This window comes from Neofelis nebulosa, chromosome 3, assembly GCF_028018385.1.
Source record: "Neofelis nebulosa isolate mNeoNeb1 chromosome 3, mNeoNeb1.pri, whole genome shotgun sequence".
NCBI classification, from domain to species: Eukaryota; Metazoa; Chordata; class Mammalia; order Carnivora; family Felidae; genus Neofelis; species Neofelis nebulosa.
Genome location: NC_080784.1, coordinates 191,102,889 through 191,120,539, shown reverse-complemented (window position 1 = coordinate 191,120,539; position 17,651 = coordinate 191,102,889). Strand labels below are relative to the sequence as shown.

At 38.7% G+C, this 17,651-nt stretch overlaps 1 protein-coding gene across 9 annotated transcripts in view; it reads left to right on the top strand.

Annotated features, from left to right (window-relative positions):
- SLIT2 (slit guidance ligand 2) overlaps positions 1-17,651 on the top strand; it is a 374,128-nt gene that overhangs the window by 303,999 nt on the left and 52,478 nt on the right. For 5 of the 9 annotated variants that reach the window (XM_058722984.1, XM_058722982.1, XM_058722978.1 and 2 more), the window contains 5 exons: positions 588-659; positions 3,714-3,877; positions 4,222-4,254; positions 17,140-17,264; positions 17,404-17,501. In XM_058722984.1, the coding sequence (XP_058578967.1) occupies positions 588-659; positions 3,714-3,877; positions 4,222-4,254; positions 17,140-17,264; positions 17,404-17,501 (492 nt within the window). The remainder of the gene's footprint in view (positions 1-587; positions 660-3,713; positions 3,878-4,221; positions 4,255-17,139; positions 17,265-17,403; positions 17,502-17,651) is intronic. The other 4 variants (XM_058722986.1, XM_058722985.1, XM_058722983.1 and 1 more) reach the window with 1 other exon arrangement.

The following is a 17,651-nucleotide window of genomic DNA, read 5'->3' as shown; positions in this document are numbered from 1 at the left end:
CTTTTATTGAGCATTTGTGTTTCTTATTCCATGAGTCTGATCATATCATTTCCTATTTTCTATTGAGTGCTTTGTCTTTTCCTTATTAACATACATGTCTTTATGCATCTACTACTTGACTCTAAGCTTGCAGGTCTTTTTACTAAGGAATTAATCCTTGTGTCTTATATATTTTGCAGCTATTTTCCATTCTGTTCCCTATAGGTTGTCTTTCATATTAATTATGGATGTATTTTGCATTGTCAAAAATGTATCACTTTCCTTTATGGTTTCTGAGTTTTATATAGTGCTCTGACAGCCTTTCCCATCCTATGTTCATAAAAAGGAGATCTCTATTAAATACATTTTTAGTTTTATTTTTATATTTAACTCATCTATCTAGAATTGATTTTATGCATATGATGTGACATAAGAACTTTTCGTTTTCCCAAATAGATACCTAATTATACCAAGACCATGTCTTGAATAGATCATATTTTCTGTGCTGATTTGAAGTGCTTAGTATAAACTAAAATCTCACACGTGTTAGAATTTTTCTGAACTCGCTGACGTGTAAGAAATTTAATATTGCTTTTTCTTGCTTTTAGTTCATTACATGGAAATGACATTTCTGTTGTGCCCGAAGGTGCTTTTAATGATCTTTCTGCATTATCACACCTGTGAGTACCTAGTTCATGAATGTGGGTTTAGGGTCAAACTCTCCCTGGTGAGTGAGTTTGGAACATACAGCCCTCTGCCACCCCTTTCTTGTCACATCATGAGATGTGATTGGTTCCAGCTTTAAAGAAAATGCGAAGATTTCAGTCTAGATGCAGTGCCTTCTGCAAGATAGCCTTAATTTATTCTTCTGGCCCTTACTCTCCATTAACTAATGGAGTGGGATTCTCTTTACTTAGCTAATAATGTCTTCTTACAAACATGGCTCTCCAATTTCCTAGCTATGCATTTTCTCTTAACGTTCTCTGATCCTAGAATACCAGTTCCCCTCCAATTCAGTCTGTTCAAACCTTGTGTCGTCCAGGTGACTTTCTAAATATTATGTCCTTTATGAAGCCTATCTTGATATGCTCAAACCAAACTCATTTATGTAGCAAATACTACTGAGTACTGGATATCGCACCATACAAAAAAATAAATTAGAAATGGTTCAAGACTTCATACTATGATAGGAGGAAATTGCCAAATTCTCATACTGGGTGAAATGTTGTGGGGTTTGTTTTGTTTTGTTTTCTTCCTTTTCTTTGTGCTCTTGTCTCATAGGACCCTGTACCTCCCTATTTTTTGCAAGTAGAATAAAAAAATATAAAATATGTGATAAATGGGGTCCAAAAAAACCTCTTCTGGGCCAATTTCCATTATTGTATTATTTATAGTTGTAGTGTTAAGGTCATGGCAGACCTGGAACAAAGTTCCAGGAACACATTTGGATCTAAAACTTCTTTGTGTCAGGGTGGGTTTGGCGCCACCTGTTGGTATTTATGCTTAGGCCCAAATAGTATCCGAGCTTCCCAGTTCCCCAGAAATTGCCTGTCATGTTATCTCGTGGCTTTGCCTTCCTCTCCAAACCCCACCAAACCCCAAGAAGATACGTGTGAACAATTGAGAAAGGGGGATGGGCAGAGGAGAGGAGCCAATAGTCAATCTTGCTATATCTGAATGTGCTTTACTGGGCCCTGTTAATGATGTAGGTTTTTTTGTCTATCTGTCTGTCAGACTGTTTGGTGCCTATCGTTAGTATCCCTTCCACTAAACCATCGGGTCCCAGGAGGAAAAACCTCCACTTTTTCATGTCTGAACTCCAGCACCTACCTCAGAGTCCACATCAGGGCTACTCATCTACAAATTCCATGGATGTCATCTGCATGAGATAGAGTGTGGTGAAGGCTTCTAGCTCAGGGGTGCAGAGCTTGGTACTGTCTGGGAGAGTACGCAACATTAAGAAGAAAGTAGCCAGGGGCGCCTGGGTGCTCAGTCGATTAAAGGTCCTGTTCTTGGTTTCGGCTCAGGTCACCATCTCACAGTACGTGAGTTTGAGCCCCGCACCGGGCTGTGTGCTGATAGCGTGGAGCCTGCTTGGGATTCTCTCTCTCCCTCTCTCTCTCTGCCCCTCCCCTGCTCACGCACGCTCTCTCCCTCTCTCTCTCTCTCTCTCTCTCTCTCTCTCTCTCTCAAACTAAATACATAACCTTAAAAACAATTAGGAATAGAAGAAGAAGAAAGTAGCCATTCTGCTAGTGTTAGGGTGACTTATCAGAAAAGGCAGCTCAGGGAAGGCACCAACTTCTCGCATGAGCACCGCCACCGACGATAGGGGCAGTTTGAATATCTCTTGCCATGTGCCTTGCTCTGTCATGTATTTCTTTCGTGCATTTGTCTTTGACTCTCTAGATCATAAAGAGCTCTGCTCCATTCACTTTCTCCACTGCATCCCCTTGCAGAGTAAGGACTTAGCAAATGTCAGTAGAGGTGGCACCAGGTGATTCAAAAACATAATTTTGCTCATTTTTAATTTAGAAGCAAGGTTTTAATCTGAGCATAACAGTTACTGTACTCCAATTCTTGGTTAAAGTTGGACATTAAAACTGCGACAGTATAAAGTATTATGGTTTTACAAGTATATTTGGGGCCTTTCTTCATGAAAGAGTAAGTTTAATTGTACTTAGACTATAGCCTAGAAGCGTTACTAATCACAAGTTGATTATAAATCAAAATTAATCCATTTCAAATGCCACTTTATGCATGGACTACTTCTGCCAAGCTTGGCAAATTTACAAAACCCATGGAGTAACTTCCTGGCCTCAGTTTCACAATCTGTACAATGAATTAGTAATACCGTTGACCTCATGAAGTTGCCATTTAGGACAGAATGAGGTAGTTCGTATAAGTGGCTCAGCACAGTACCTGCATATTGTAAAATCAATGTTAGCTATCATCTTGATTACTTTTGCTGTCACTACTACTGCAAATGTGAGTGGGAACCAAAGACCTAAAATAAAGGACTTTATAAAGGGACTGACACCTAGGGAAGGTCCAGATCCACTCTGGTGAACTGGCTCTATGCATCTTTATTATTTCATGCCCTTTCTTATCTCTGTGACTTTGCACTTACTAGCCTTTTACCCCGAGACATCCTTCCCAATCTTTTCCGCCTCCTTGAATCTAACTGTGTAAAAGCTCATACTTTTAACCACCAGCCTCCCAGGAAAGTTATTCACAAGGTGACTCTGCTCACAGTCACCTTGTAAATACTTCTACTGTTGCACTTCTAATGCAGATGATTTGCATGTTTGAGTATATGTTAATCACCTCTGCAGAAGGAGTTCTTGGGGTTAGGAATAATGTATTATTTATGTTTGGGTCCCCAAAACCTGGCATAGTGATTGGGTTCCCAGTAAATAATTGATGAATGAACTAAGTATAATCTGTGTGTCGGATGATGTTACATCCAATATAAACCTGTCTCTGCAAATACAAGAAGACCTTGTAAAGACCAGGTAAATTTTAAGACTGGTGACAAGTCTCTAAATCCCAGCCGCACATAATTCAGGAAAATGGCGAATCCCTGATGTTTCCATTTTCTTCTAAATTGTTATCAGTAAATCTATAGGGATTTTCTACTGAGCATCACTTTGAGTTATGTTCCTTTAGGAAATAACAATACTTCCATACTGTGTGTGTGTATGTGTGTGTGCTTTTGTGGTGTTGTTTTCCAGAGCAATTGGAGCCAACCCTCTTTACTGTGATTGTAACATGCAGTGGTTATCGGACTGGGTAAAGTCGGAATACAAAGAGCCTGGAATTGCGCGCTGTGCTGGTCCTGGAGAAATGGCAGATAAATTATTACTCACAACTCCTTCCAAAAAATTTACATGTCAAGGTATGATCTTTCACCATTTGTACTTCTGTAAATAAAAATCCACCGCATTAATTTAAGAGGAAAAATGTTGCTGCTAGACTTCAAAGGTAGAGCTGAACGGCCCCTAGTAAATAATTCCTAATTCTACCCAGTGCTCATACAGGACTGAGCTGTTACCTGAGGAGCCCAAGTAAAGAACTAGGCTTTGCAAATAAATTGCAGAAATAATTAAGTGGTTATATCTAAGTTTTCTTTAAAATGTATGGAGAAATGAAGAGTTCACGGTTTCTGGAAATTTCTCTGATAGCCTCTAACAAGTCAACTGTTTTGCTTTTGCGTTGTCTGAATATGTGCCCTGTTCTTAGGGCTCCCAGGGCCCTGCGGCTTCCCGAGGCCAGGTAAGGAGAAATAAGCCCTCCCGAGTCTTCAGGCCAAACCTTCTGACTTGCCTCCTATGTCCATGTGGGTGTCCCTTGCTTGTTTATATTCCTTTCTTTTCCCTTTGTTTTATGTATTTATGGATTTTAAATAGTGCCTTAGTAACAAATACTTTTTTTTCTTTTATTACAAAAGTAATACATGCCCAAAAGAGAAAATCCACGGAATGGGAAAATGTTAATGATAAATATTATATTTCTACAAGAACTAAAATTAAGCATTCATCATAATACCCAGAGATAACTACTACTGAACTGTTTTAGATTAAATCTGTTTTATGCGCAAAACTAAATCCTAGGTTTCGTGGAGCATAGAGAACAGAATGGTATGGTCTTGCCTTCCGAGCTTGCAAATCTAGCTGAAGAGATAAACTTTCAACACTTGAGCATTTTAGGTAGGAAGGCATCAAAGTAGGTAATATACAGCAGTGGGTCACGGTATGAATTTCCAGCTTCACTTTTCAATACTTCCATAACTTGAATTTAATAGATTAACCAGCCGGTGCCTCAGTTTCCTTGTGTGTAAGCAGAGATGAAGATAGTACAAACCTCAAAATGTTTTGTGAAAATTAGATAAGTTACTATATGTGACATCAAAAAAAAAAAAAAAAAGTGAAGAAAATGCCGATGTCACAGAAACAGTGAATAGAATGGTACGTTCCAGGGGTTGGAGGGAAGGGGGAAAAGGGGAGATGTAGGTTAAAGGCACAAACTGTGAGTGATAAGAATAGTAAGTTACGAGGACCTAGTGTCGAGCCTGGTGAGCATAGTTAATAATATGGTATCTTCTGATTGGAAAATTGCTGAGAATCAATCTTAAGCTTTCTTACTAGACACACAAAGGTTAACTCTATGAGAAGGTGGGTGTTCTTAGTACCTTGACCCTATTAATCATTCCACGGTGTATGTGTATATCAAACCACCACATCATCACACCTTTTAAGTATATACAATTATGTTTGTTAATTATTCCTCAGTACAGCTGGGGAAAAAGATTAGTTGAATTAATATGTGTAAAACACACTGCCTTACACACAGTAAGCACTCTATAGGTTAGCTGTCACTTTTATCATCATAGCATTTCAGAACACCAACAAAACTGTGATGTAGGGCAATGTTTTGCTGATAAAAGAAGGAATTTCCAAAAACTGTATTCCCTTGAAGCATTTTTTTTAAATGTTTGTTTATTTTTGAGAGAGAGAGAGAGAGAATGCAAGAGTCAGGGGTTGGCAGAGAGACGGGGGACAGAAGATCCAAAGTGGGCTCTGTGCTGACAACAGCAAGCCCGACGCAGGGCTCGAACTCACAAACCGTGAGATCATGACCTGAGCTGAAGTCAGACGCTCAACCAACTGAGCCACCCAGACTTTCTGTTTCCAGCAACTCAGTGAATTGTCTCATTTTTTGCTACAAATGTATATAATTTGAATTTTTAAAATTTCCTGCCACCAGAAATGTTTGGAGTTTTTAAATTTTTCCTAAAATTGAATTGCTGTTAATACTCATATGAGCACCATTACTTGGGACAGCATAATTATTTATCAGCATGTTAATATTTTTATTAAAAACTGAAAGTAAAATTTTATTGGAAATACCTCTCTGAAATTATGTGCATCGGTTGCCAGAAGCTTTGCAGATAACCAGTGTTTTAAATTACTCTTTTTGTAACTGCAGATGTTTTTGGGGGGCATTGCCCCAAATTTCTGGTGTGCTGAGAGGTATATCATTGTTTTGTAAAGTGGAGGCGATTGTCGAACGGGAGATAGGGAAGGAGAAACTGTCATTAAAAACTTCCTGTTAGGCTGGGGCACCTGGGTGGCTCCATCAGTTGAGCCTCCGACTCTCGATTTCGGCTCAGGTCACGATCCCAGGGTCATGGGATTGAGCCCCACATCAGGCTCTGTGCTAAGCATGGAGCCTGCTTAAGATTCTCTCTCCCTCTGCCCCTCTTCCACTCACACACATACACTCTCTCTCTCTAAAATAAAAAAATTATAATAATAATTAAAAAAAAAACGGCATCATTAGGCAGATGGGTTTTAGAAAGATTACATGGGGAAGTTGAGAAACTGTAAACTGATTTTATTATTCTACTCCATACAACAGATACTTCTTCCTTCTGAACAATGTGGTGCTTATGTATATTTTTCAAAGTTTAGAGTTCCCTGGAGATAGTTCCTTTAAAAATATTTCATGATGATATGAATTTGAGACAAGCTACATACTTATATTCAGTTCTTTGAGTGTCATAGTTCACATTCATTTATTTAAATGTTCTCAGAAGTCTGACACATACAAACATACACACATACGTAAGTCTGTTAAACTCAAGATTTAACTAACTGATTTGACCTGTTTTTCATTAATAGCATCTTATTTAGTTCTTAGAGTGACATGAATGAAAATGTGTTTGAGGGAAGATTAGTCTGGATTCAGTGATGCCTGATAAAACTTTCCGCAATGATAAAAATGTTCCGTATCTGTGCGATCAAATACGGTAGTCACTGGCCATGTGTGGTTGCTGAAATGTAACTATTGCAACTGAAGAAGCGAATTTTTAATTTTATTTAATGCATTACCTATTTATTTTTGAGAGAGAGAGAGAAAGAGAGAGAGCGCGAGCACACGCATGAGCGAGGCAGAGGGGGCAAAGGGAGAGAGAGAGGAGATTCTTAAGCAGGCTCCAACCTCAGCACGAAGCCCGATGCAGGGCTCGATCCCACAACCCTGGGATCATGACCTGAGCCAAAATCAAGAGTTGAATGCTCAGCTAACTGAGCCACCCAGGTACCCCAAATTTTATTTAATTTAAATTTAACTTGAAAGAGTGACGTGCAGCTGCTGGCTACCATGTTGGATAGCATGGTTGCTACAAAAGCTCAGAGGAAGACATTGCATCAGAAGAGAGTGGCTGTGAGAAGTTGAGTGCAGGTAGACGGAAGCCAGTTGTTTGGACCAGCTGGCGAGTGTGAGGAAGGTGCTACAGGAGCAGAGCTGTGTTATAGAAAATGCTGGAACTGTGGTTTAGTTTAGTATTCACTAAGTTCTCAAGTCAACTACATGTATTTGAAGGCATGCCCGAAGCTGGGTAACAGACAACATGGTTGTAGGGCAGGGGACAAGAGTGTAGACATTCAGAACTCCACAAATATAATGTAATTGCATTTAGCAGACTTGAAGATTCACTTGGTTTTTCTATAACTTAATACACTTTTGGAGTGATAGCAAACTTTGCAACTCAGAATGCCCTTTGCCAGCATTTCTTGGCATTTGTCAAAATATTGTGGTTTCGTTGTCTGCAAGTTGAAGATTTATGGCAGCGCAGAATGCATCTCTGCACGACGACTACCGATAATAAATAACAACAGCTCATATTGAGTGGTTTGCACCATGCTGAGGATTTTACATAGATTTCTATCTCTTATAACCTTTATATCCTTACTAAACTAAGTACTGTTCTTTCCCCATTTAAGAGATGAAGATATTAAAATTTAGAGAGATTAAACAATTTGTTCAAAATCACTCAGCTGCTAAAAGAAGGAACCAGAATTTTTGCTATAAAGTATTTTTTTAATGTTTATTTGTTTTTGAGAGAGAGGGAGCACAAAGGGGGAGAGGGGAAGAGAGAGGGAGGGAGACACAGAATCCGAAGCAGGTTCCAGGCTCTGAACTGTCAGCACAGAGCCTGACGTGGGGCTCCACCCCACAAACCGTGAGATCGTGACCTGAGCCGAAGTCGGACACTTAACTGATGCCCCGAGGAGCCATAATTTTTGATCACTGACTCTAGTGCTTGCCACCGAAGTTTACTTTATAATTTTCAATAAAAACATTCTCAAAACAAATGATCCATATAAATAAGATTGCCATTCTGCTGTTGAAACATACTTAGAAAATGAAAGTTTTGAACCACTTTCATGCGCTCTGCTAGAAATATTTATTCATAATAAGTGGATTGGTAAAAGACAAAGTATTCGAATCTATTCATTAAAATGATCCACTCTAAGAAATCTACGGAGTACTGAGTTTTGGAGCTAACATGCCTTGTGAGCTCGAAAGCAATGAAATAACACCTCTTTAAATATTTTGTAATTTGAGTTTTTAATATTTTAACTTTTCCCATAGTTATATCAGTTTAATATGTTTTATTTCATTCATGAAAATCATGAAAATACATGCTCCTAATATTAAGATTTGTAAATAAGTAACTTCTTTTTTTATTATCGTTATTATTTTCTTAGAGAGAGAGACAGAGTGTGAGTAGGGGAGGGGCAGAGACAAAAGGAGACACAGAGTCCGAAGCAGGCTCCAGGCCCTGAGCCATCAGCATAGAGCCCAATGCGGGGCTCGAACTCACAAACTGTGAGATCATGACCTCACATGAGGCCCATGACTGAGCCGAAGTCAGTCGCTTAACTGACTGAGCCACCCAGTCCCCCCTAGATTTGTAAATAGTAATTTAAAATTACAACAGGAAAATGAATATCCTTTAATTGAAGACATGTTTATATAGCTATATTTAAATATATCTTAAAATGTTTTCTCTGCTAGGATAGGCTAGGCTATTATTTTAAGTAATAAATTCAGTTAATACAAATTTTATACTACATTTTTTAGAATATTTTCTTTATGGTATTATCTCATAGTTTCAGGTACAAGGGAAATAAATAAACTGGATGAAATAGATTATCAGAGAATATTTAATTAATACCCAGATTAGAACATTCTTGAGTGGGAAGCAGATGGTCATGACTTTTCTTTAAAACCCAGATGTCTAGTCTTCATCTTTTAAATATCAGTGACATTAGAATGATCCAAAAGTCTGCGGTAAAGTGGAAATTCTCTCCCTGTGGAATGCAGGATATTATGAATTTCTAATATTCTGTTTCTTGTTCTTGGTTCAGAAATACTTAGCTATACAGACAGCTAAATTGTTCACTTTTAAATTTTTTTTTTTTTTTTAACGTTTATTTATTTTTGAGACAGAGAGAGACAGAGCATGAACGGGGGAGGGGCAGAGAGAGAGGGAGACACAGAATCGGAAACAGGCTCCAGGCTCTGAGCCATCTGCCCAGAGCCCGACGCGGGGCTCGAACTCACGGACCGCGAGATCGTGACCTGAGCCGAAGTCGGACGCTTAACCGACTGAGCCACCCAGGTGCCCCTAAATTGTTCACTTTTAATTTGACAGACATTTATCAGACACTTAAATGTGCCAAAGAGTGAACAGTCTAATGGAAATGAATGATATATTCCTTTTTTCATTCACCATGTATTATATGAGTTCCTTTTATGCACCAGGCACAGTTCCAAGGTATTAAGAATATAGTCCTGTCATAAACAGGACAGAGAAAAACCCTTGTGTTTATACAGTTTATATTCTACTGATAGGTACATTTAAATCTATAATTTCAAAACAATATGGAGGTTTGGCAATGAAAGTATATATTCAAGATGCTAATAACATATATCAAAATCAAACAATCATAGGGGTGCATGGGTGGCTCGGTCGGTAGGTGTCCAACTTCAGCTCAGGTCATGATCTCGTGGTTCGTGGGTTCGAGCCCCACATCGGGCTCTGTGCTGACAGCTCGGAGCCTGGAGCCTGCTTTGGATTCTGTGTCTCCCTCTCTCTCTGCCCCTCCCTTGATCCGCTCTGTGTCTCTCTGTCTCTCAGTAATAAATAACCGTTAATAAATAAATAAATAAATAAATAACCCAAACTAGAAGTAATGAAAAATTCACTAAATCAGTTTTGAAGTAATATTTAGAACTGGGTCAAATATTTTTTACATTTTCGAATTTAATACCACCAGCACATAGTTATAGCTTTGAAATAATCTTAGCTTTTGGGGGATTATGATTTGCACACTGGCCAAAGAAAATATTTTCAGGTTTGTACATAGGTATTTGCTTTTGGCAAATAACTTTAAAAAAAAAAAAAAGGACGATTTTTAATTACCCTTTGAAAACTTAAAACACTGGGAAACTTGTAACCGACATTTATTTAATAGGTGATGAGAACCAACGATTCATATTCTGTTCTTAAATATTGTATGTCCATATTCAATCTGATATGATCAAGTTCCATGAAATAATTATCATTCTTTTCCATTTAATTGTGGCTCAAGAAGATCATTTATTTGCCTGAGTTCACACGTGTATGTACCAAATGGCTAAGCCTAGTAATCCCAGAGGTATAATATGCAGCTTTTGTGTTTTTGTTAAATCATTTATGGAACTCAAAATTAAAAGGTTTTAACCCCCTATCATCTGTTGACCATCCCCAACACTATAGTGAAAATGAAGAGATTCCAGCAATTTCCATCTTGCCAATTTCAATGGCTTCTTTTTTTAATCATCTTTATCTTTCATCTTAGAAATTGGTAGTCATTTCTTATTGTATATTCTCTTTGCCTCTTCATTCCTTTGCTGACATCTTTTTCTTATATTCTTTAATGTTGACATACATGAGGTTCCCTCCCTACCCCTATTTAAATAATTGATTTCAATCCCACAGCTTCAAATATCAGCCATGATTTTTCTTAGGAACTTCAGATTCATATTCCCACTCACCTAGTGATTCCTCCCCTTATAGACTTGCAGAAACTTAAAACACATATTCCAAAACATGCATTTTCATTTCCCACATCCCCTTATAACTGCATTCTATAGTTGAGATACCCATGTGTCTGCTACTTAACTGTAAGATTTTCCAGAAGCTTCAGCATTTCACTTACCTTTGAACTCCCAAAACTTAGCTTACTGCCTGGCACAAATTAGATCCTCAATAAATATTCGATAAGTGAATGACCTAATGATGGAATGTTATTAAAAATAATGCTTAAGAGATGCAGCAGTGCAATAGCAAGTGGGGCTCAGAGTTTTGGGGTTTGAAATAAAACCTCCTTTTAGTTAATTATGCCCAACATCAAATATCTCCTACATTTTTCCTGAGTTGTCTGTGACGTACCTTTGACTTTATACAAGGGCAGTGCTAGAGGCTTCTCTTACTTGACTTACATTTCCAAGAGATGCCAGAATGAAGGCAGATTCTGAGATATAGTTAGAAATTTGTGTCTGGAGCTTTTAGTAATAAATCAAAGTGAGGTGCAATTCTCAGTGGGTGGCAATATTGGTGTCAGGTGCATACGTAGTGATTTCAGTCAAGTAAGCAAGTCTGCCTGAAAGCTTTAATGGATTTGAGGTCCAGCAGTTTGTCTGTTAAAGATTAAAGTGACTGGCAAAGACAAATTGTTAACCAAACTTTTGGCTCAATTTCCCTTTGAATTATTAAGCTAAATGCACTTCCAATCCATATAGCTGATGCTAGAGGACTCTCTTAAGCCAAGGCTAACTCTTAAATCAACCTAGTTATCCTAGACTAACGTCTTTCATTTCGGTGACGTTAGGAAACTCTGTTTTCTTGAAGCTAGTTGTTGTGGGTTTTTTTTTTTTTGTTTCCTCTTCTGTGGCACACATTTTTTTTTCTTTCTTTCTTTCTTTCTTTCTTTCTTTCTTTCTTTCTTTCTTTACTTATTTATTTTTTCAATATATGAAATTTATTGTCAAATTGGTTTCCATACAACACCCAGTGCTCATCCCAAAAGGTGCCCTCCTCAATACCCATCACCCACCCTCCCCTCCCTCCCACCCCCCATCAACCCTCAGTTTGTTCTCAGTTTTTAAGAGTCTCTTATGCTTTGTGTGGCACACATCTTAAGAGGACTAATGTGTTGGCAATAATTTAAAATTCTTTAGACCAGTTAACTTTGGGCAGGTGGAAAGATTGAAGATTGGTGAAGATATCAGCAAGCAAGCTGCAGTTCCTTGCCAAGCAGCAATGCAAGATAAAAAACTCTGCTTCTTAATATTAATGATGTTTCCAGCGCTTGTGTCAAATTTACAAATCGCAGTTGCAGTCTACTTAAACACATAAAATCATTAGCTCTGGGTATTGTTACCCAATGGATAATTATCTCTCAGCTCCCCCTGTCTTTTCCCCATGGTTTTGATAATAATAGTCCCTACACTTGGCCCAAATTTCAGCAGCCCCTGGCATCGGCAGAAGGCAGTCAGTGAACCTATAATGAATGAATAAATAGCAGGCTCTAGTTCTCCCTTGTCTATGCTAAAGTTGGAGTAAACAAGCAGACGAAGACTTCTATTCTCCTTCTAAGTGAACCACTCGTGTTCCTTTCAGCTACCTACCAACTCTCTTTGGAGATCTAGGGAAGACTGTCAGAACTTCCTGTGGCTTATGTGCTTGCTCTCACTATGTTTTGTACTCAAAACTCATTACCATCTCATTTAATGCAACCCATTGAGATGACTGCCATTACCCTAACTCCACACACTTACTAACAAATCTAGATTAATAACTTAGCTTGATGGGCTTGAGATTTCTCTGTCCAAGATTACTTGCATTATGATAAGAGACTTGTCTAAATCCAATCCCGGGACATCTTCTTTCATCTGGGAATAATCAAGTGTGCAAAATTCTACATGTATTTGTTTGTTCCCAAAGAGTTATGCTCTTCTACAATTTTATTGTGACTTTAATTAGCATCTTTTTTTAGCTCTGATATCATCTCCTTGTTATAGAAACAGATTAAAGATGTCATTCCCCTTGAATAAGAGCTTTGCAGGAGGGATCTCAGAGAAAGTATCCTGGGTGGAAAATGATTCACAGATTGAAGGCAAAGAGAAAATAAAAGGCTTAGCAGAGGGGCAAAATATGACGGGGAGACAAATGAGAGAAGAGAGCTAGATATAAGAGATATAATTCTGAAGACTTAGAATATAGAAATGAGCAGATTTAGATAAACCAGGTGGATTTAAAAATCACATTATAGAAAGGATGCTTAGTTGGGTGGAATCATAATCTAAATAAGAAAATAAAATAAGTAATAAAGACAAAATAAATAAGAAAATTATATCATTTTTAAGATATTATTAAATTATTTGGAGGGAAGCCTGGGTGGCTCAGTCAGTTAAGCATCTGACTTCGGCTCGGTCATGATCTCATGGTTTGTGAGTTTGAGCCCCACATCAGCCTCTGTGCTGACAGCTCAGGGCCTGGAGCCTGCTTTGGGTTCTGTGTCTCCTCTCTCTATTCCTCACCCACTCATGCTCTCTCTGTCTCTCTGTCTCTCAAAAATAAACATTAAACAAATTTAAAAGAACAAAATAAATAAACATTTAAAAAATTTTAAGAAACTATTTGGAATGGATACAACTCACAGTCTTTTGAATTCCCCTTCACCAAACTCAGGAACTAGGAATAAGAAATTATCTTTGAAGAATTGACTTTTAAAGAGGGGTTTGAGGGGCACCTGGCTGGCTCAGACAGTTAAGTGTCCAGACTTCGGCTCAGGTCATGATCTCACGGTTTGTGAGTTCAAGGCCCACATCGGCCCATTTCAGATCCTGTGTACCCCTCTCTCTCTGCCCCTCCCCCATTTGTGCACTCTCTCTCTCTCTCTCTCTCTCTCTCTCTCAAAAGTAAATAAAAACATTAAAACAAACTTTTTTTTTTTTAATTTTTTTTTCAACGTTTTTTATTTATTTTTGGGACAGAGAGAGACAGAGCATGAACGGGGGAGGGGCAGAGAGAGAGGGAGACACAGAATCGGAAACAGGCTCCAGGCTCCGAGCCATCAGCCCAGAGCCTGACGCGGGGCTCGAACTCACGGACCGCGAGATCGTGACCTGGCTGAAGTCGGACGCTCAACCGACTGCGCCACCCAGGCGCCCCAAAACAAACTTTTTTAAAAAGAGGGGTTTGAAAAAACAGAAGCAGATAGAGTGGTAGCTGTAGTCGTCAACTTTACTGACCAGAAGGAGTTAGAACCCAGTATTTTAGAGCTATAATCCTGATTATGATGCCACCAAAACAGTTTACATGTTTAAAAAATACATCAAGAGCAACCTGTGCACATGAGAAATGGCATTTCGATTCCTTTAGTTTTAGCTAAACTGAATATATACAAGGGGGCAATGATCCCATTTGGTATACCCATAAGAAATTCCAGGTAATGAAAATAGTTGAGCAGGAGAGGAAACTACATTTGGTCCTGGAAAAAAAAAGTGGAGAAATTAGTCCTTATTGATTAATAAATTAGGTATAGTTCACTGGCTATTTATTAAATCCATCTTGGTTCTGTGCTAAACCGGACAGGGATGACTCCAGTTTGACAATGTGGTTCTCTGCACACTCTATTACATTCTTCAAAATGTATTTAATTTTTTTTGAAACAGCCTCTGGCTTCTCATCTAAATACTCAAACATGATTTTTGAAAAATGTCACATTCCACAGAATAAACACAGAGACTGCCAACCCTGAACTCCTCTATTCAAACCGCAGGCTTACAAGGTTGGAAGCATTAAATAGACCAAGAGACAGTTTTCCTCAAGGTCTTGGGAAGTGGCCAGATGAGCGTTTACAGTCCTCGTATTTGCTGATGCTCTGTTTTGCTGGTGCACATTCTTACTATTTCCCCCTATGCCTTTTTTTCCAAGTTAGATTCTTCTTTCTTCTAACCTAGCTAAGGGACCCACTACTTCCTTTTCTATTGCTGATTCCAAACCTGATACAGTTAGCCAACACAAGGCTGTTTGGGGCTGGCGGGGGCGGGGGTTGGTTATTATCTTAATTTAACGTATTGCCTTAACTAACTGCCACCTTTGATTCCTCCATTGTGCTGAAGAGCTAAATTTATTTGATAAACAAGTTGGAACGGGGGTGAGAAATTAAATGTCTCAGAGCATCACTTCGATATTCATCCCAGCAATTTCCCAGCTGTGATTTGCTATAAAGACTGCATTAGTTACTCTGGTTATGAAGAGAAAGCAAAGAGATTGCTGGCAAGGCCTCCCTAGTGTCAGAGGAGTCGCTAGGAGTAAATACCACCCCCCTCCATTAATAAAGTCATCCCCAGAACTGTTGTCCATTCTCTGATGGTCAGAAAAGAAACAGGAATCTCTTTGTAGAATTTTTTCAGGGTTTTTGTTAATAGAAACACTGACCAATACAGAATACTATCCTCTTTAGGATTTTGCTCCTACACCATTTTATGAGTATGTACTGGTATTTTCCAGGATAAGGCAATACATAGATATGAAGAGGTGTTTTTTTTTTTAAGTTTACTTATTTATTTTGAGACAGAGAGAGAGAGAGAGAGAGAGAGAACATGCACGAGCTGGGGAGGGACAGAGAGAGAGGGAGAGAGAGAGAATCCCAAGCAGACTCCACACTGTCAACACAGGGCCCGACAGGGGCTGGAACACACGAACCTTGAGATCATGACCTGAGCCAAAATCAAGAGTCAGACGCTTAACTGACTAAGCCATCCAGGCACCCCTGAAGAGTTTTTAAGCCGACTATGATAATTCACGTTTTCTTTATGTTTCTGTCAGTAGACCAACAAATCACAAACATAAACTGTGATCTGCAGAAAAAGTCTGACAAAAGATAGTTTATGTGAGCAGAAACCATAGAATTTTCAGCTGGAGGTACCTTAGAAGGTTAGATCAGTGATGGTGGGAAGAGGGGCATGCTGTACAGCCCACTCAGATGACTTTGCTGGAAATAACGTGTGATGAAATGTGCAGCTGGAATTATTGCTGCTTGTCCCAGCGAGGATAAAGAAGTACAGAGAGATGGTGATGACAGAAACATGATTCATTATTATATTATAAAATATTTGCATTTTACATGTATGAATAGGTCACTCTTCTATTGTCCTCCTCCGTTGCCAAAAGCGTTTTTGAGCGCTCAAAAATATGGCAAAACGTAGCATCAGTGGATCATAATTTTATTGAAGACAGTACAGTTTCCACGTTGTTAGCCATTTATGGAATGAATATGTGCAACCAAAGAAAAATGGTTGCACGTGAATCTGCATTTAATCTAAACCTTTCATGGATCAGGAGATTTTTAAAATGTGTTTCCCAAAAAGTGAGATTGCAAGAGAAGATGATTTCAATGGTGTTTTCTTCTTGGAGAGGAAGATACAGACATCTCACCCACCACATGCCTGTGCTAATGTGATAGCATACTGAACCAAGAGGATATGAGGGAAGAGATAATGGAAATTATATTTTTGATTTATTTCCATATGCATAAAGGTGGCACTGTTTTCTCCTGTGTGAAAATAACACTACTGAACTAATGATATCAGGGCAGGTGCATACTTTTGTATTTTTTAAAGTTTATTTTATTTATTTATTTTGAGAGCGAGAGTAGAGAAGGGGCAGAGAGACAGGGAGAGAGAGAATCATGAAATCATGACCCGAGGCGAAATCAAGAGTCCGATGCTTAACCAGCTGAGCCACCCAGGCGCCCCTATTGTGTTTTTAATTGCACTGATGTATTTATATGTATTCATTAAACCTTCACACATATCCCCCAACATACAGACACACACACACTCATACACACACACACAGTCCTCTTTAGGATTGATGGTATGCATTTCCATGACAGCTGACTGAAGTTAAGTGCAGGCAATGGTCATGGAATGCATCCACTTAGACCCCCTCTGAGGGGATCGACCCCGTGACACTTGCATCACTAACATCAGATCCTAATCACCTAAGATCACAACCCATAGTCCCACTCTGAAGTTGGACGGTCTCACCACAGCTCTCAATGAGATGGTCTCCTGTTGCATTCTTGAACATTATATGATGATGCAGATTTCTGTTTTATTCACGGAAGAGAAATACATATAGATATGTGACCAATATTTTTTGTACAAAATCTACTGTTATATTAAGGCATGTAAATAAGTGAACTAAAAATACAAGGTATCAGTTTCTTATGTTTTTAAATTAATTTTCAGGTCCCGTGGATGTCAATATTCTAGCTAAATGTAATCCCTGCTTATCAAATCCGTGTAAAAATGATGGCACCTGTAACAATGACCCAGTTGACTTTTATCGCTGCACATGTCCGTATGGTTTCAAGGTAAGTAGAAACTTTTAAGGGAGACATCATCTGAAAACATAGCTTTCTTCAGTGGGTCCTCGTCATTCTATTGTGTTTTCTCTATGTACTGAGATCTGCTTTGTTTACACTTGACTTTACTTGGCCATTCCTTCTCCAGGGGCAGGACTGCGATGTTCCTATTCATGCATGCATCAGTAACCCATGTAAACATGGAGGAACTTGCCACTTAAAGGAAGGAGAAAAAGATGGATTCTGGTAGGTCACTGGACTCTAATATTCTGTCTGAAACATTGGAACAAGAATAACTAAGCAAACATTCATTTTCCTTTTCAAATCAAAGGGTGTTATTCCTAAAAGAATGCCAGAAATGTGTTCACCAGAACAATATGCATTCGTCCTTCTCAG